We start from the raw sequence: 17,157 nt of genomic DNA on the forward strand, positions 1-17,157 counted from the left end.
GTGACTGGATTGTGGACTCTGGAGCCACATGTCATATGTGTAGTGATATTGAAAAATTTTCTAACTTTCGAAAATTGGATGTAGCTGAGGAAATAACCCTTAGTGATGGATTCTCAGTTGAGGCAATAGGAACAGGAACAATAGAGCTAAAAGTGGTTGTACCGGACAGGAAACACCAGAAATGCAGGTTGTATGAGACCTTATATGTTCCTAAATTGTCCTACAATCTTTTGAGTGTGTCCAGAGCCACTAAATCTGGAAAAACCTGTATCTTCAGTGACTCAAATTGTCAATTTTTAGATAACAAGCAAAAGGTGGTGGCTACAGGTTCCAAAATTGGGAACCTTTATTATTTAAACTGTTCTGATATAAATGAATCAATCCATGCAGCAAACTCCTGTTTAGATGGTAACACAAAGGAGGAGATTTGGCATAGACGCTTTGGCCACCTTGGAGAAAAGAACTTGCAAAAACTAGTAAAGGACCAACTAGTTACTGGCCTTGACTATAATATAAACAAGGAAATTAAGTTTTGTGAGCCTTGCTTGGATGGAAAACATCATCGTTCATCGTTTCCAAAATCTGGAGGAAAGCGAGCAACTCAGCTTCTTGAAATTGTGCATAGCGATGTTTGTGGAAGGATAGAGGCAAAATCGCTTGGTGGTGCCGAATATTTTGTCACGTTCATTGATGACAAATCCAGATTTGTGTGGATATGTGCTCAAAAACAAACGAGATGTCCCCCAAAAATTCAGTGAATGGAAAACTATGGTGGAAAAGTTCACTGGTAAAAATATAAAGGTTTTACGAACCGACAATGGAGGAGAGTATACTTCAAAAGAATTTGAAAACTACCTGAAGAAGGAGGGGATTAAGCACGAGTATACTGTTCCAAAAACGCCAGAACAAAATGGTGTTGCAGAGAGGATGAACCGAACATTGGTGGAAATGGTTCGATCAATGCTATCGGATTCTAAGCTGCCTAAGAAATTTTTGGCTTAGGCATTATCAACGGCTTCGTATATTAGAAATTGGAGCCCAACAAATGCAGTAGAAGGTATGACACCATATGAAGTGCTGAAGGGACGTAAGCCTAATGTGAAACACCTACGCATTTTTGGATGTGATGCTTTTGTCCATGTATCGAAGGATGAAAGATTCAAAATGGACTCAAAAGCAAAGAAGAGCAAATTCCTTGGTTACGGGATTGGTATAAAAGGGCATCGACTCTTTGATACCAGAAAATCCAGAGTGTTCCATAGCAGAGATGTCATCTTCAATGAATCAGGTTCAATAGCTGAACAGGAGAAAGAAGAAATTGTAAATCCATCTCTGGTAGAAATTGGACACCAAGATAGCTCCGATGATGAAGACAACCCACAAGAGCTAACAGGACCCCGAAGATCATCAAAGCTAAAGAAAACCCCAGATCTGTATGGCGAATGGGTTTACATGGCTCATAACTTAAATGACCCATTGACCATGAAGGAAGCACTTTCTGGTCCTGAAAAGAATGAATGGTTGAAGGCAATGAATAATGAAATTTCTTCCTTACATTCTAATACAATATAGGACCTGACGGAATTGCCCAGTGGACGAAAAACTATTGGTAGCAAGTGGGTGTTCAAGCGAAAATACGATGCTGATGGTAATATGGAACACTATAAAGCTCGACTTGTAGCTCAAGGTTTTCTTCAGAAGCAAGGAATCGATTATGACGAGACTTTCTGCCCAGTTGTGAGATTTGAATCGGTGCGAACAGTTATTGCACTAGCAGCACAGCATGATCTGAAGCTGCATCAATTGGACATAGCCACTGCTTTCCTGAATGGAGAGCTGAAGGAGGAAATCTACATGAGGCAGCCAGAGGGTTTCAAAGTTAAAGGCAAGGAACATCTTGTCTGTAAATTGAAGCGAAGTATTTATGGCTTGAAGCAGTCCCCAAGATGTTGGAATGATGCACTGCATGGTCAGCTGAAGAAGATGGACTTCAAACAGTTGGAAAGTGATCCTTGCATCTACATAAAATCTTCAGGAGGAGACATTTTCATAACAGCTGTTTATGTTGATGACATCATTGTGGCATGTAAATCCACAAGTCTTATTGAAGATTTCATGAAAGCGATATCAAAGATTTTCAAAATAAAGGATTTGGGAAAACTACACCATTTTTTGGGTGTGAAGATTATTTATCCCGAAGCAGGAAAAATATGGATTGGACAGCCTACATACACAGCAGATGTCTTGAGAAAGTTCCAGATGGAGAATTCCAAACCTGTGTCTACTCCAATTGATCCCGGAACAAAATTGACGAAGGCAACGGAAACAAGTAAACTGGTCAACAAAGAGTTGTATCAGTCTGCACTTGGGAGCCTATTGTACCTGTCGACAAAGACACGACCGGATATTGCTCATGCCATTGGAAATGTTTCGAGATTCTGCTCTCAACCTACAATGGAACACTGGAAGGCTGTGAAACATATCCTCCGGTACTTAAACGGTACACAAGGATATGGTTTACTTTATGACAAGAAGAAAGCCACCAATCTCCTGGGGTACTCCGATGCTGACTGGGCTGGTAATTTGGATGATCGCAGATCAACATCTGGATATGTTTTTAAACTGAGTGGTGCGGCAGTCAGCTGGAGAAGCAAAAGGCAAACCTGTGTTGCTCTATCAACAGCCGAAGCTGAGTACATGGCATTGGCAAGTACAGCACAGGAGGCTGTTTAGATGCAGAATCTTCAAAGTGCCTTGCTAGGATCTCCAGTAACACCAACCCTTATATATGAGGACAACCAGTCAACCATGTGTATGGCAAGGAGTCCACAGTATCATGGAAGGGCCAAACATGTGGACATAAAGTTCCACTATGTTCGAGAACTGGTCGAGCGGGAAACTGTTAAGCTCGAATACTGTCCAAGTAAAAAGATGGTAGCCGACCTGCTAACTAAAGGACTTGGAAGCACACAGTTTGTAAGGCTCAGGGAACTTTTGGGACTCCATAAACTATAATGCAGACTGTCAGCAATTGAGGAGGAGTGTTGATATATATTCAATTGCTATAGGGTTATCTGCCCCTTTCCAAAACCCTTTTACTGTGGGGATTCTCTCCCCTTTTATTGTAACTCTTCAGTTCTCCATGTTGTAAATAAAATACACACACATTGTGTGTGTCTTAGTATTTCGTCAAACAAAATGTGTTCATAGTAATTTTTAAAACCTTTCTGGATGTCGCAGGCTCCCCACATTTTTATTAAATGACTTCCACTCATTTTCAACATCAACTTCTGTTCTCTACTTGCTCAGTCAGAGACCATCCCTCAGGCGAGCTGAGTATGTGACGGAGTATATATAAAAAGGTTAAACACACGCTAGATCTTGGCCCGCAAAGCCTTCCAAAGTTAACATTTGTTTATGGCCTCTCTCCTGTAGACTGAGGTTAAGGCTGTAATGTCCTATGTAGTCTTAGAAGGTCCACCCTCTCAGACCTGGCCTCCTGTCTTTCAGGGAGGGAGAGTAAGTTTATTACTTACTGTCTGAGGCGCCCCTACTGAGGAATGCCGATGGAGCTGCCAAGACAATTTTTGTTAGGCCAGAATGCTTCTTCTTTAGGGGTGTTGGCTTGTCATCTCCCACTTTAATGATCTTATGTCACGTCTTCCTATTGTGGGACGGAAATAAATACTGCCCCTTACTTTCTGAACTCTCGGTGCTAACAAACACTTTGTGTATTTCAGCGGCATAAATTATTTCACAGACAAAAATTTATAAAAATTATTTTTTATATAAAACACATTATTAGACCCTGAGGCTGAAATAAAACCTGAAAAAATTTAATTTTTATTATTTTTTCAACATTTTTTTTATTTGACTAAATGTACAACAATGGAAGCCGCCAAATTTGCCCTGTTTAAAGATTGTCAGATTGGCCCTTTCGAGACCAAATTCGGCCTTTTTTATGCTCTTGCATTGCCAGATTGGCCCTTTCGAGACCAAATTCGGCCTTTTTTATGCTCTTGCATTGCCAGATTGGCCCTTTCGAGACCAAATTTGGCCTTTTTTGAAACGTTTATCTCCAGCACCCTTATTAGAGGAGTAGGAATAAAGATAAAAAGAATGAATAATTCAGAAGGTTTCCTCCATTTGCTATTCATACAAAACTTCTGATCAGGAGAACAAAATAGGGGAAGCGAGAGATACAGAGCATGCACAAATGCTTTTTCTACTCCCTATTAATCTTATTTGCAAATGAGAAAAAACCCAAAACTAACTAAGTATTGTATTAATACAAGTTCTTCAGGGATATCTTGTGGAAAACTGAAGATAATTTCTCCTTGCATATTAATATATATTGGGGGGGGGGCATAAATTTAGGATATATATTTAAAGAAAGTGGCTACTTGCTCCCTCCTGGTAAGCCATTCCCAGCTTATTGAATGGCAAATGTCTGCCTCTTTCATTAACCTGGACGCAAATGATAAGCCATAGAGTCATGGGCAAACATAACCAACTCTTGGAGAATGCCAGTTTTAAAGAGAGAGAGCAAGGGAACACATACCACAAATTTGACTGATTAATAATAATTGCGTTGCATCAGACTCTTGTAGTTTGTAAATAGTGACCCTAAAATATATCCTTTCTATTAACACTTTTAGGTTCAAGTGTAGGGTAGGGGGCCGTATGAATATATTGTGTTTGATCAGAATTCAACCAAATTAAAAAAAAAAAAAAGAAAGAAAAAGATACAGAAAGGATCATATTCCAAAAATTATGTAAATTGATCAAGTAGTTTGTTTTTTTTTAATTAAAAATATCAACTTTTATGAGTAAGCAAGATTTTGTGTTTTGATCCGTCATATTTAATAAATGAAGGAATCAACTCAATCTGAACTACCGAGATCAAAATCAGCCTTGTAATTTAATAACCAAGCTAAAATTGATTGGTGGGAAATGTAAAGTAATTTTTATTACAAAAGCATTTCTTTCAACAACCATGTATTCACTAGTGGGCCACATGAAGGTTGCCAACATCCATATTGAAAGTGGTGTTATGGAACGGTCAGAATTCGAACGAATTGGCATGCCGGGTTGTTAGTTCCTGCTGGTGTCCACTTCAACACTGCAAGTTTGTAAATGATCAAAACAGAAAAATTTAGTCCATTGTATGAGGCTCTTTCCAAAAGTGAAGCCGCCTATTTCTTTATATTTTTACTTAAAATGTTAAAGGGCTATGAAGACAAGAGTGGTACCATTAAAACAAAGAACCTTTTGTGCGCTCCAGAATTTATTTTTCTACATAATTTCAATGCACTTTTGCCAGCGATGAACGATGGTTGTGCATGGGCATCTGGAGTGTGTTTTGTCATACAAGGATCGTTCCAAAAGTAACGCCTCTTATTTTATTTATTTATTTTTTTTTTTACTCAAAATTTGAAGAACTACGGAAACGAGAGTGGTAGCATTAAAACGGGCGACCTTTTCTGTTCCAGAATTTATTTTTCTACATAGTCACCACCATTCTCAGTGCACTTCATTGATAATTCAATGATGAAACTCTGCTTCTGACGCACGTACATGGCATGCGTTGCTTTCTTAGAGTCTCATACCGTCAATATCTACAACAGAGGGGTGAAACTTTCAGGTCATGAATGCATAAGTTCACTCATCATAACAATACAATTTACAATCCCCTTTGATCTATTCAGGCGGAGTGAAAAATAGGAGGCATTACTTTTGGAGCGCTTCTCGTATTTGATGTGATTGAATATTACAAACAAAATACTGCATAGTTTCAAATCTGCAGTTGAAAAGAAAAATATTTTTCAAAAGTAATAAGGCAATTCATTTTAATATTTAAATGAGATTGTGCATTATTTCTTTTTAATGTTTTTTTTTTTACAAAGTTGATAAAGAAAAGAGTACAAAGAAAGAAAAGAAAAACAGTACATAATAATAGAACTACCCTTCCCATAAATTCAGATGAGAAAAAAAAAAATTCCCCTTATTTTTAATATCGTTCAAAAAGTTATCTTGTTTTCGGCCGGTCAAGAGCAAAAGTATTTTTATTTGGTTTTCCCCATCTCGCTCCTTTTGTTTCGCCCGAGTACTTGTCATTAAATTGTCCCATTTCAACACTATCGCCTTCTGTTGCATATTGATCATCATCTTCCTCCGGATCTCGCTGTGCACAGAAGGGAATCCTAAAATCTATCATCCGAGCGTTCTTAGTTGATGTCACTTTTTCTTGTATCTTTGTTGGATCTTTACCCCGAATTTCTAGGGTCGTTGTGTCCCGAAGATGGAAACGAACCGGTTTGACAAGCTTCACAGCAGGGTTTTTCTTCTGCCACATTCGAACAGGAATGTTCGTCTTATATTCTGTCTCGTGTGCTACCTCAGTTTTACATCCGCAGCCACTCACGTCACACTTGTCTTGATGATTCTGTGATACCATGAGATCTTCAAATTCCCTGCGATATTTTCGCTTTTTCTTATCGTGTGCCTTATACGGCAGCCAGGTGTCTATCTTTGCGACGTGAAAATACTCTTCTGTAACGCTCGTTTGCGAAGGTTCCGGTAAAATGTCGAACGCGTGTTTCTTTGTTAAAGATGCCCGTTCCAAATAAGCCCTCCTACCATGCATTTCATTCTCAATTGTCTTATTAGACCGAACAGGTTGAGATGATTTTATTCTACAAACCTGCGGCGATAACAACTGAAATGCCTTCTGCGTGGCAGTCAATTCTTCAACAGAAGAGTTGGAGCGTGTCTTGGAAATTTTGGGAGCGGCTGGTGCTCGCTGTGCGCCACAGTGCGTAATGTATCGATGTCGTAGATTCACTCTTAGCTTCGGGATTTGGATGAAAGTGGGAGATGCAGGCAAAACTTGCTCTGGGTAACAGTTTTTGTATTCAATTTTGGTTATTGGGTTTGAAGAATTAGAAAATGGTTTAACCATTTGTCGCCATATAAGTTTGCTTGTCGGTTGCTGGATATTAATTTGGATATTTTCGCAACAATTCTAAAAAAGAAAATGTAAAACAAACGAAGTTAATTCATTAGTTAATGATATATGTGACATTATTCCAAGAATTAAAAAAAAAACATTGGGCTTTATTTCAAAATCCTATATTACATGGGCATCATTCGTAGAAGGAATTATAGCTGAGACATTATTTAAAGAACCAATAAAACGTGGAATATTTCAAAAAGCAAAAACACATAAAATATAATTTTAAAAAGCAATAATACACGGTAAATTATTTGCAGAACTAATAAAACATTGTAAATTTTTGAAGGACCAGTAGTACGTATGGCATAATACTCAATTATGAATAACACGCAGAAGATTATTTCAAGAATAATACGTGCGACATTAATTCTACAATAATAATGCACAAAACATCGTTTCAAGAAACAATAATAGGTAGCATCAAAAATCAAATATATGTGGAGCATTACGTCAAGAACTAATAATATGCAGGACATTATTTCAAGAACTAATAATAGAAGGTACCTTATTTCAATAAACAGTAATACGTAGGCCATTATTTTAAGAATCGATAATACCTTGAATATTATTTCAACAACAAGTAATATGTAGAGAATTATTAAAAAAACAAAAAAAAAAAACAACAACAACAACAAAAAAAAAAAAAAACAATAATATATACGCCATTATTTCAAAAAATTAATGTGCAGGACATTATTTCAAGAATTAAATGGTCCTGGATATGACCTTAAATTATATCCGGTGGTGACGCCCCAGCTTGTGGGCTTTGGGGAGTGTGGAGCCACCCTTTAATTACCATTGCTCCCAGGTCCACTCTGACCCGGAGTGGTAGTACCTGTTAGGGTCCTAACTATGGGTTAAATAAACACTGACGTGAAAACAACAAATATATTCTATTAAAAACAATTTCTTCAAAATCTTTGGATTCGGCATTAAATAACCCGAAAAGGGTTGATATGCCGTAAAACAAAAACAACCAACCAACAAGAATTAAAAATAAGTAGAGCATTACTTCAAGAACTAATAATAAGTGGAATATTATTTAAAAAAAAACAATTATATATATATATATATATATATATATATATATATATATATATATATATGAGCTGTGAAACAGCGAAACAGTACTGTATGTGGATGACTATAATGCTCCCTATCTTGGGTCGAGCATATTGGGAAGTGATATACAAACTACCATTAACGTATTAAGCGATGCTCTTTGTGCGCTTAGGTATTTGGACAATGTCAAAACATTGTTAATTCGTTGCCCGCATAGCAGCAGCCGAATAGAGCAACGGTTAGAAGCTCCGACTGTTCTTTGGGCGGTCGGGTTTCGATCCTGGCTTGAGGTAGTTGCTTGTCTAGCCACACTGATAAGCTGTAAAACAGCTAAGCAGTACTGTACATGGATGACTATATATATATATATATATATATATATATATATATATATATATATATATATATATATATATATATATATTCCAAAAACTAATATTACATGGGACATTATTTTAATAGCCAATAGTAGGTAGGGCATTATTTCAAGAACCAATAATATATAGGATACTATTTTAAAAACCAATAATACGTATGGCATTATTTCAAAAACTAATAATACGCAGGTCATTAATTCTAAGAATTAATAATCCGTGGAATATTATTTAAAAACCAATATAACTTAAGATGTTAAAAAAACGAATAATACGATAATATTTCAAAAAACAATAATATGTAGGATATTATTTTCAGAAATAATAATACGCAGATCATTAATTCTAAAAATTAATTATACGTGAGATATTATTTCAAAAACCAATAATATATTGGATACTATTCCAAGAACCAATATAACGTAAAATATCATTTCAAAAACTAATATTAGATTGGTGCAAAATTAATGTCGTGTTTTGACGTCTAACTTCATGTCAAAAACGACATTATTTTTGTCCCAACCCAACAATAATTAGGATATTATTTCAAGAACCAATAATACATGAGATATTATTTCAAGAACTAATAATGCGTAGATCATAAATTCTAAGAATTAATATTACGTGAAACATTATTTAAAAAAGCAATAATAACGTTGGATATTTACTAAGTTTAATTTCCTTATTTTAGACACATTGTGAATATATTCTCGATATTCAGTACGGCAGCAATTACATTCCTGTTCGTCTAATCTTACTGGTTGGTTGTTTGTTTTTGTTTTGCGGTATATCAACCCTTATCATGTTATTTAATGCCGAATCCAAAGATTTGGAAGAATTTTTTTTTAAATAGAATATATTTGTTTTCAAGTCGATTTCTATTTAACCCATAGTTGAGACCCTAACATGTACTACCACTCCGGGTCAGAGGACCTGGGAGCAATGGTAATTAAAGGGAGGCTCCACACTCCCCAAAGCCCACAAGCTGGGACCTCACCACCGGATATAGTTTAAGGTCATATCCAGGACCTTAAATCTTACTGGGAATAATCGATAGGGCGCTAGTCCTTGGGCAAGGTTTCTTCAACTAAACCTGTGAACTTGAATCTAAGCTACTGGAGAGGTAAATAAAATAGGACACCGGCCATTATTTACGAGAACATTATTTCATGAACCAATAATACATGAAACATTATTTCATGAACCAATAATATATGGAACATTATTTCATGAACCAATACTACATGGAACATTATTTCATGAACCAATACTACATGGAACATTATTTCATGAACCAATACTACATGAAACATTATTTCATGAACCAATAATACATGGAACATTATTTAATCAACCAATAATACATGGAACATTATTTCATGAAAGAATAAAAAATGAAACATTATTTCATGAACCAATAAAACATGGAACATTATTTCAGGAACTAATAATACATTGAACAATGTTTCCTGAACCAATAATACATTTAACATTATTTCATGAACCAATAATACATGGAACATTATTTCATGAACCAATAATGCATGGAACATTATTTCATCAACCAATAATACATGGAACATTATTTCCTCAACCAATAATACATCGTACATTATTTCAGGAACCAATAATACATGGAACATTATTTCAGGGACCAATAATACAGGAATCATTATTTCAGGAAGCAGTAATGCATTGAACATTATTTAATCAATTAATAATACATTGAACACTATTTCATGAACAAATAATACATGGAACATTATTAATTCAACTAATAATATATGGAACATTATTTTATGAACAAATAATGCATGGTACATTATTTAATCAAGCAATAATACATGGAGTATTATTTCATGAACCAATACTACATGAAACATTATTAAATCAACCAATAGTACATGAAATATTATTTAATCAACCAATAATACATGGAACATTATTTCACGAACCAATAATACATGGAACATTATTATATCAACCAATAATACATGGAGTATTTTTTCATGAACCAATCATACATGAAACACTATTTCATCAACCAATAATACATCGTACATTATTTCATCAACCAATAACACATGGAAAATTATTTAGTCAACCAATAATACATGGAACATTATTTCATGAACCAATAATACATTTAACATTATTTCATGTACCAATAATACATTGAACATTATTTAATCAACCAATAATACATGGAACATTATTATATCAACCAATAATACATGGAACATTATTTCATGAACCAATAATACATTGAACATTATTTAATCAACCAATAATACATGGAACATTATTTCATGAACAAATAATACATTGAACATTATTTCAGAAACAAATAATACATGGAACATTATTTCATGAACCAATAATACACTGAACATTATTTCAGGAACCAATAATACATTGGACATCATTTCAGACACGAATAATACATTGGACATTATTTCAGACATGAATAATACATAGAACATTATTTCAGGAACGAATAATGCATGGAAAATTATTTCATGAACCAGGAATACATTGAATATTGTTTCATGAACCAATAATACATTGAACATTATTTTATGAACCAATAATACATGGAACATTATTTCATGAATCGATAATACATTGGACATTATTTCATGAACCAATAATACATTATTCCAGTAGCCAATAATACATGGAACATTATTTCAGGAACCAATAATACATGGAACATTTCTTAATCAACCAATAATACAAAGAACATTATTTCAGGAACCAATAATACATGAAACATTATTTCATGAACCAATAATACATAGAACATTATTTAATCAACCAATAATACATGAAACATTTTTTCATGAACCAATAATACATGGAACATTTCTCCTAAGAAATACCCCGGATATCTTAGCACTAAGTGATACTAACCTACACTCCTCCATCCCCTCTAACTACTTTAACATGCCTGGATATCTCCCACTCTGTCGTAAGGACTCTGACAGATACATGCACGGAGTTGGAGTTTACATTCGTAATACCCTTCCCTTGACTAGAGAAACAAACCTAGAATCGGATGATCAAGCCTTTATGCGCTTTAGACTTAACATGCAACACAACATTAGCTTTTTTACTTTCCCTACCACTCTCGCTCGACCCAGAACTGAACCATAAAAAACAAAGTCTCTGACAGCATAGACACGACATTCCCCCTCGACCCTAGCGCACAAGTATTTGGTGACTTTAATGTCCACCACAAAAACTTGTTTGGATTCTCTACTTACACAGATGCAGCGGGCAGCACAACTCATCGCTTCTCTATCACAAATTGTTGCTTTTCCAACCCGTTTCCCTGACCAGGAAGAACAACATGCATCACATCTAGATCTGTTTTTTACCACAGTTCGTGATGATTGTATAACAAATGCCGACAGCCCACTTGGGAACGCTGATCATGCAGTGATAATGGTTGGAATCGCCCTAAACTCTAGAGCCAAAACTGAAGAGCTGGTGCTCAAAACAACGAGATATTATAAAAAGGCTGACTGGGAAGCCATCAGAGATCTTATCAGAGATGCCCCATGGGGAAATATTTTTTCTCCTCCTGCTGAACAGTGCGCAAACGAGACCACTGACTGGTTCAAAACTGCAATCGAAGCGCATGTTCCCATGCAAAAATTTTATAGCAAGCCCCACTCTCCCCAATGGTTTACGTCGACTTGTGCAACTGCCATTGCTCAAAGGCAGCATGTATACCGCAGATTTAACCAACATAAATCCAGTTCAAACAGACAGAAGTACATAGAAGCTAGAAATAACTTTAAGAAAGAAATAGCGGCAGCTAAGAGAGAATTTACTGAAACCACTAAAAAACGCATCGAATCACAAAAATTAGGAAATCGTGACTTCTGGAAAATCTACAACAGTGTAGTAAATAATGGGCAATCAACAATTCCCCCGCTAACCAACAATCACGAGGTTGTTTGCTCAGCAACCGAGAAGGCTAACATGCTTGCCAGTCGGTTTGCCTCAAATTCCACACTGGATCCTTCCAACCACTCCCTACCTGAATTTCCTATGCGGACAGACGCCACGCTAGACGATCTGAAAATCACCTCTGCTAAAGTGCATGCTATCATAAAAAACCTTGACATTTCAAAAGCATGTGGACCCGATCTCATCCGAGCTGTGCTACTAAAAAGTGCTCAGCCGAAGTAGCTCCAGTTCTCTCCAAACTCTACAACAAATGCCTTAATGAATCTTGCTTTCCGGGCTGTTGGAAAACTGCTTCTGTTGTACCAGTATTCAAGAATTCCGGCGAAAGAACTGACCCCTTAAATTATCACCCCATTAGCCTCCTCCCACTTTTTGCCAAAATATGTGAGACCTTAATTAACCATGCTCTAGTCCATCACCTTACAGATGCTAAACTTCTGACTGACAAACAATATGGAATTAGACAAGCCCGTTCCACAGCAGGGGAGGGCAGAGCGGTAGCTCTAGAGGTATCTAAGGCTTTTTATAGGGTATGGCATGAGGGTCTCCTCAGGAAAATTAGATATACGGTTTCACTGGTAGAATACTTAACATAACTAAATCCTTCTTAGATAAGAGAAAAATCCAGATTGTCCTCGACGGTCATACATCTAAACAGTGTGATATAAATGTGGGAGTGCCTCAGGGGTCTATCCTTGGACCTCTATTGTTCCTGATATTCATAAATGACCTCCCCGACAAAATTGCCTATATATGTGTATATATGCTGATGACACCACACCCTATAACAGGCACGACAGGAAAACAAATGAACACATATCTAAAGAAATGGCAGAAACACTAGAGGATGACCTCCAAACTGTAGTGAATTGGGGACAAAAAGGGATGGTCACGTTCAATGCCGCCAAGACTAAACTAGTTTCATTCAATAATTACAAGAAACCTTCTCTACCACCTATAGCAAGGGCCAACGACTCTTTATCTGAGAGTACATCTTTCAACCTGCTTGGACTAACGTTCACAGGAAACATGAGTTGGAACAATTACACCGAAGGCATTGTCAAGGGCGCTGCAAGGAAGGTGGGCTCTCTCTACCGTGCTAGAAAACTACTAACACCCGAAAGTATCCTATACATCTATAAGGCCACCATTCGCCCATGTAGGGAGTATTGATGTCATATTTGTGCTGGTGCATCTGTTACTAGTCTCTCGCTCCATGACAAGGTTCAAAACAGAGTCCCAAATTTCATAGGCCCTGAACTGGCGTCTAAGCTTCAGCCTCTGTCCCATCGACGAAATGTTACATCCCTCTATGTGTTCTACAAGTATTTTAATGGTGAATGCTCTGACGAACTGCAAGCACTTGTACCTCCGCTACATGAACACCCTCGACAGACCCGACAGGCTGCAAAATCCCACCCACACATTATAGAGATCCTAGATGTAAAAGATCTTTCTACTCCAGTAGTTTCTTCCCCAGAACCTGCTTCCCCAACTATACTGACGAGCAGAAGTTCAAGTGCAACGTGAACCTACATCAATAATACATGGAACATTATTTAATTAACCAATAATACAGGGAACATTATTTAATCAAACAATAATACATTGAACATTATTTAATGCACCAATAAAACATCGAAATATAATTCCAAAAACCAATACTAAAGGGAACATTATTTCATGAATCAATAATACAGGGAACATTATTTAATGAACCAATAATACATGGAACATTATTTAATCAACCAATAATACATTGACCATTATTTCATGAACCAATAATACATGGAACATTATTTCATGAATCAATAATACATGGAACATTATTTCATGAATCAATAATACAGGGAACATTATTTAATGAACCAATAATACATGGAACATTATTTAATGAACCAATAATACAGGGAACATTATTTCATTAACCAATAATACAGGGAACATTATTTAATCAAACAATAATACATTGAACATTATTTAATGCACCAATAAAACATCGAACATTATTTCATAAACCAATAATACAGGGAACATTATTTCATGAATCAATAATACAGGGAACATTATTTAATGAACCAATAATACATGGAACATTATTTAATCAACCAATAATACATTGACCATTATTTCATGAACCAATAATACATGGAACATTATTTCATGAATCAATAATACATGGAACATTATTTCATGAATCAATAATACAGGGAACATTATTTAATGAACCAATAATACATGGAACATTATTTAATGAACCAATAATACAGGGAACATTATTTCATGAATCAATAATACAGGGAACATTATTTAATGAACCAATAATACACGGAACATAATTTAATCAACCAATAATACATTGAGCATTATTTCATGAACCTATAATACAGGGAACATTATTTAATCTGCCAATAATACATTGACCATTATTTCATGAACCAATAATACAGGGAACATTATTTAATCAACCAATAATACATTGACCATTATTTCATGAACCAATAATACAGGGAACATTATTTAATCAAACTATAATACATTGAACATCATTTAATGTACCAATAAAACATCGAACATTATTTCATAAACCAATAATACATGGAACATTATTTCATGAATCAATAATACAGGGAACATTATTTAATGAACCAATAATACATGGAACATTATTTAATCAACCAATAATACATTGACCATTATTTCATGAACCAATAATACATGGAACATTATTTCATGAATCAATAATACAGGGAACATTATTTAATGAACCAATAATACATGGAACATTATTTAATCAACCAATTATACAGGAACATTATTTAATCAACCAATAATACAGGGAACATTATTTAATCAACCAATAATACATGAAACATTATTTCATGAACCAATAATATATGGAACATTATTTCATGAGCCAATAATAAATGGAACATTATTTCATGAACCAATAATATATGGAACATTATTTGATCAACCAATAATACATGGAACACTATTTAATCAACCAATACAACATGGAACATTATTTGGGGAACAAATAATACATGAAACATTATTTAATGAACCAATAATACATTGAATAATTTTTTCATGAACCAATAATACATTGAACATTATTTAATCAACCAATAATATATTGAACATTATTTCATGAACCAATAATACATGGAACATTATTTCAGGAAGCAGTAATACATTGAACATTATTTAATCAATTAATAATACATTGAACATTATTTAATCAATTAATAATACATTGAACATTATTTAATCAACCAATAATACATTGAACATTATTTCCTGAACCAATAATGCATGGAACATTATTCGTTTTTTTCTTTTTTCCTCAAACTGCTAGACTTTGGAATTTTCTCCTGATCTCCGATTTCCCTGATTGTACTAACATGCGGCATATTCACTTTGACACACCTGTTCTCGTCAGATCACCAAAGTTAAGCCACGTTGAGCCTAGCTAGTATCAGATGGGTGACCATTTGGTAATTCTAGGCTCTGTATGTGCTCTCCACTTATCTTGGCATTGTTTTCAGTCGTCCTGAACATCCACTTGCCACTGTTATTTAAGAATGTCGACTTCTGGGGAGATGGTGTTAGATATTGTGCAACTCTTGCCACAAAAAAATTCACACGCAGGCACCCTTACCGTGGGTAATGATAATCTTGCAAGACTGAAGGAAGCTACTACCACCACTAACATGCAGAAATTTAAATATAATATGAACAGACATTTTACTGCTCAACTTCCTACATAATGTGTTTCTGTAGATATAGTCCGAAATAGTTTCATAATTTGTTTTTAAAATTTTTACATTCAACTTTTTCTTACAAATTTTTGTTTTTAATCGTTTACCGTTTGTCGTGAAGAATGGTGCAAATTTTTTGATTTTACAGTTTTCACATCTTCAGAAAAGTTTGACAACTGATCTTCCCAGGAGACTGGAATCCTTTTCCCAGCAGATTTACTGAAATAAAAAATTAAAAAAAAAAAAAACTTTATTTGGTCTTCATGTTTACAAAAAAAAAAAAAAAAAAAAATCAACCCTTTTAAAGCAATGTGTTACATTTCACTCTGATGATGGCCGAATCATCAATTGTTTAAGTCTATTCAATTTCAAAAATAACAATGTTCGTCATTTCTTTGGCTTAAACACTCGTTGGTTAAAACAGAAAAACACACGCAGCTGGTTATCAAAAATATTTCATTTACTTTTGTAAATATAATTATATATATATATATATATATATATATATATATATATATATATATATATATATATATATATATATATATATATATATATATATATATTAGAATCAAAACGAAACAGTAGCATTAAAAGTTGGTGACCTTACCACTGTACTAACGTCACAGGTATATAAACCGATAAAAAATGTAAAAATAAAAAATAAACTCAGACGAATGTTCAAAATGTTTAACGATGTTTTCAATTTTGACCTATTTTTTGATCGCTTAAAGCATATTTAAACCAAATAAAAATCCATAAAAACTGCCTGTAAAAAATCCAATCATTTAAGGTCCGTAGCACCGCTCTGCGACTTTTAGTTTCGGGGGAGATAGGGTTTTAAAATATGAAGACAAACAGAGAGTCCGACAGGCACAGACAGACAGACAGTCATATAGCCGTGTATACATTAGATGACAGATTGACAAATCTAATGGCAGCGTGATGGGGTTGGCGGTTGTGG

The 17,157-nt window shown here is 34.9% G+C and overlaps 1 protein-coding gene across 9 annotated transcripts in view; it reads right to left on the bottom strand.

The window, feature by feature from the left end:
- Nucleotides 1-5,834: 5,834 nt before the first annotated feature.
- LOC145296721 (uncharacterized) overlaps nt 5,835-17,157 on the bottom strand; it is a 128,480-nt gene continuing 117,157 nt past the window's right edge. For all 9 annotated transcript variants that reach the window (XM_080142712.1, XM_080142713.1, XM_080142709.1 and 6 more), the window contains 2 exons: nt 16,301-16,412; nt 5,835-7,024 (listed from right to left, as the gene is read on the bottom strand). In XM_080142712.1, coding sequence (XP_079998838.1) covers nt 6,029-7,024; nt 16,301-16,412 — 1,108 coding nt within the window. In that variant the 3' untranslated portion in view covers nt 5,835-6,028. The remainder of the gene's footprint in view (nt 7,025-16,300; nt 16,413-17,157) is intronic.

The sequence above is a fragment of the Euprymna scolopes genome, chromosome 17 (genome assembly GCF_053919585.1).
Source record: "Euprymna scolopes isolate OS-2025 chromosome 17, ASM5391958v1, whole genome shotgun sequence".
Lineage (NCBI taxonomy): Eukaryota > Metazoa > Mollusca > Cephalopoda > Sepiida > Sepiolidae > Euprymna > Euprymna scolopes.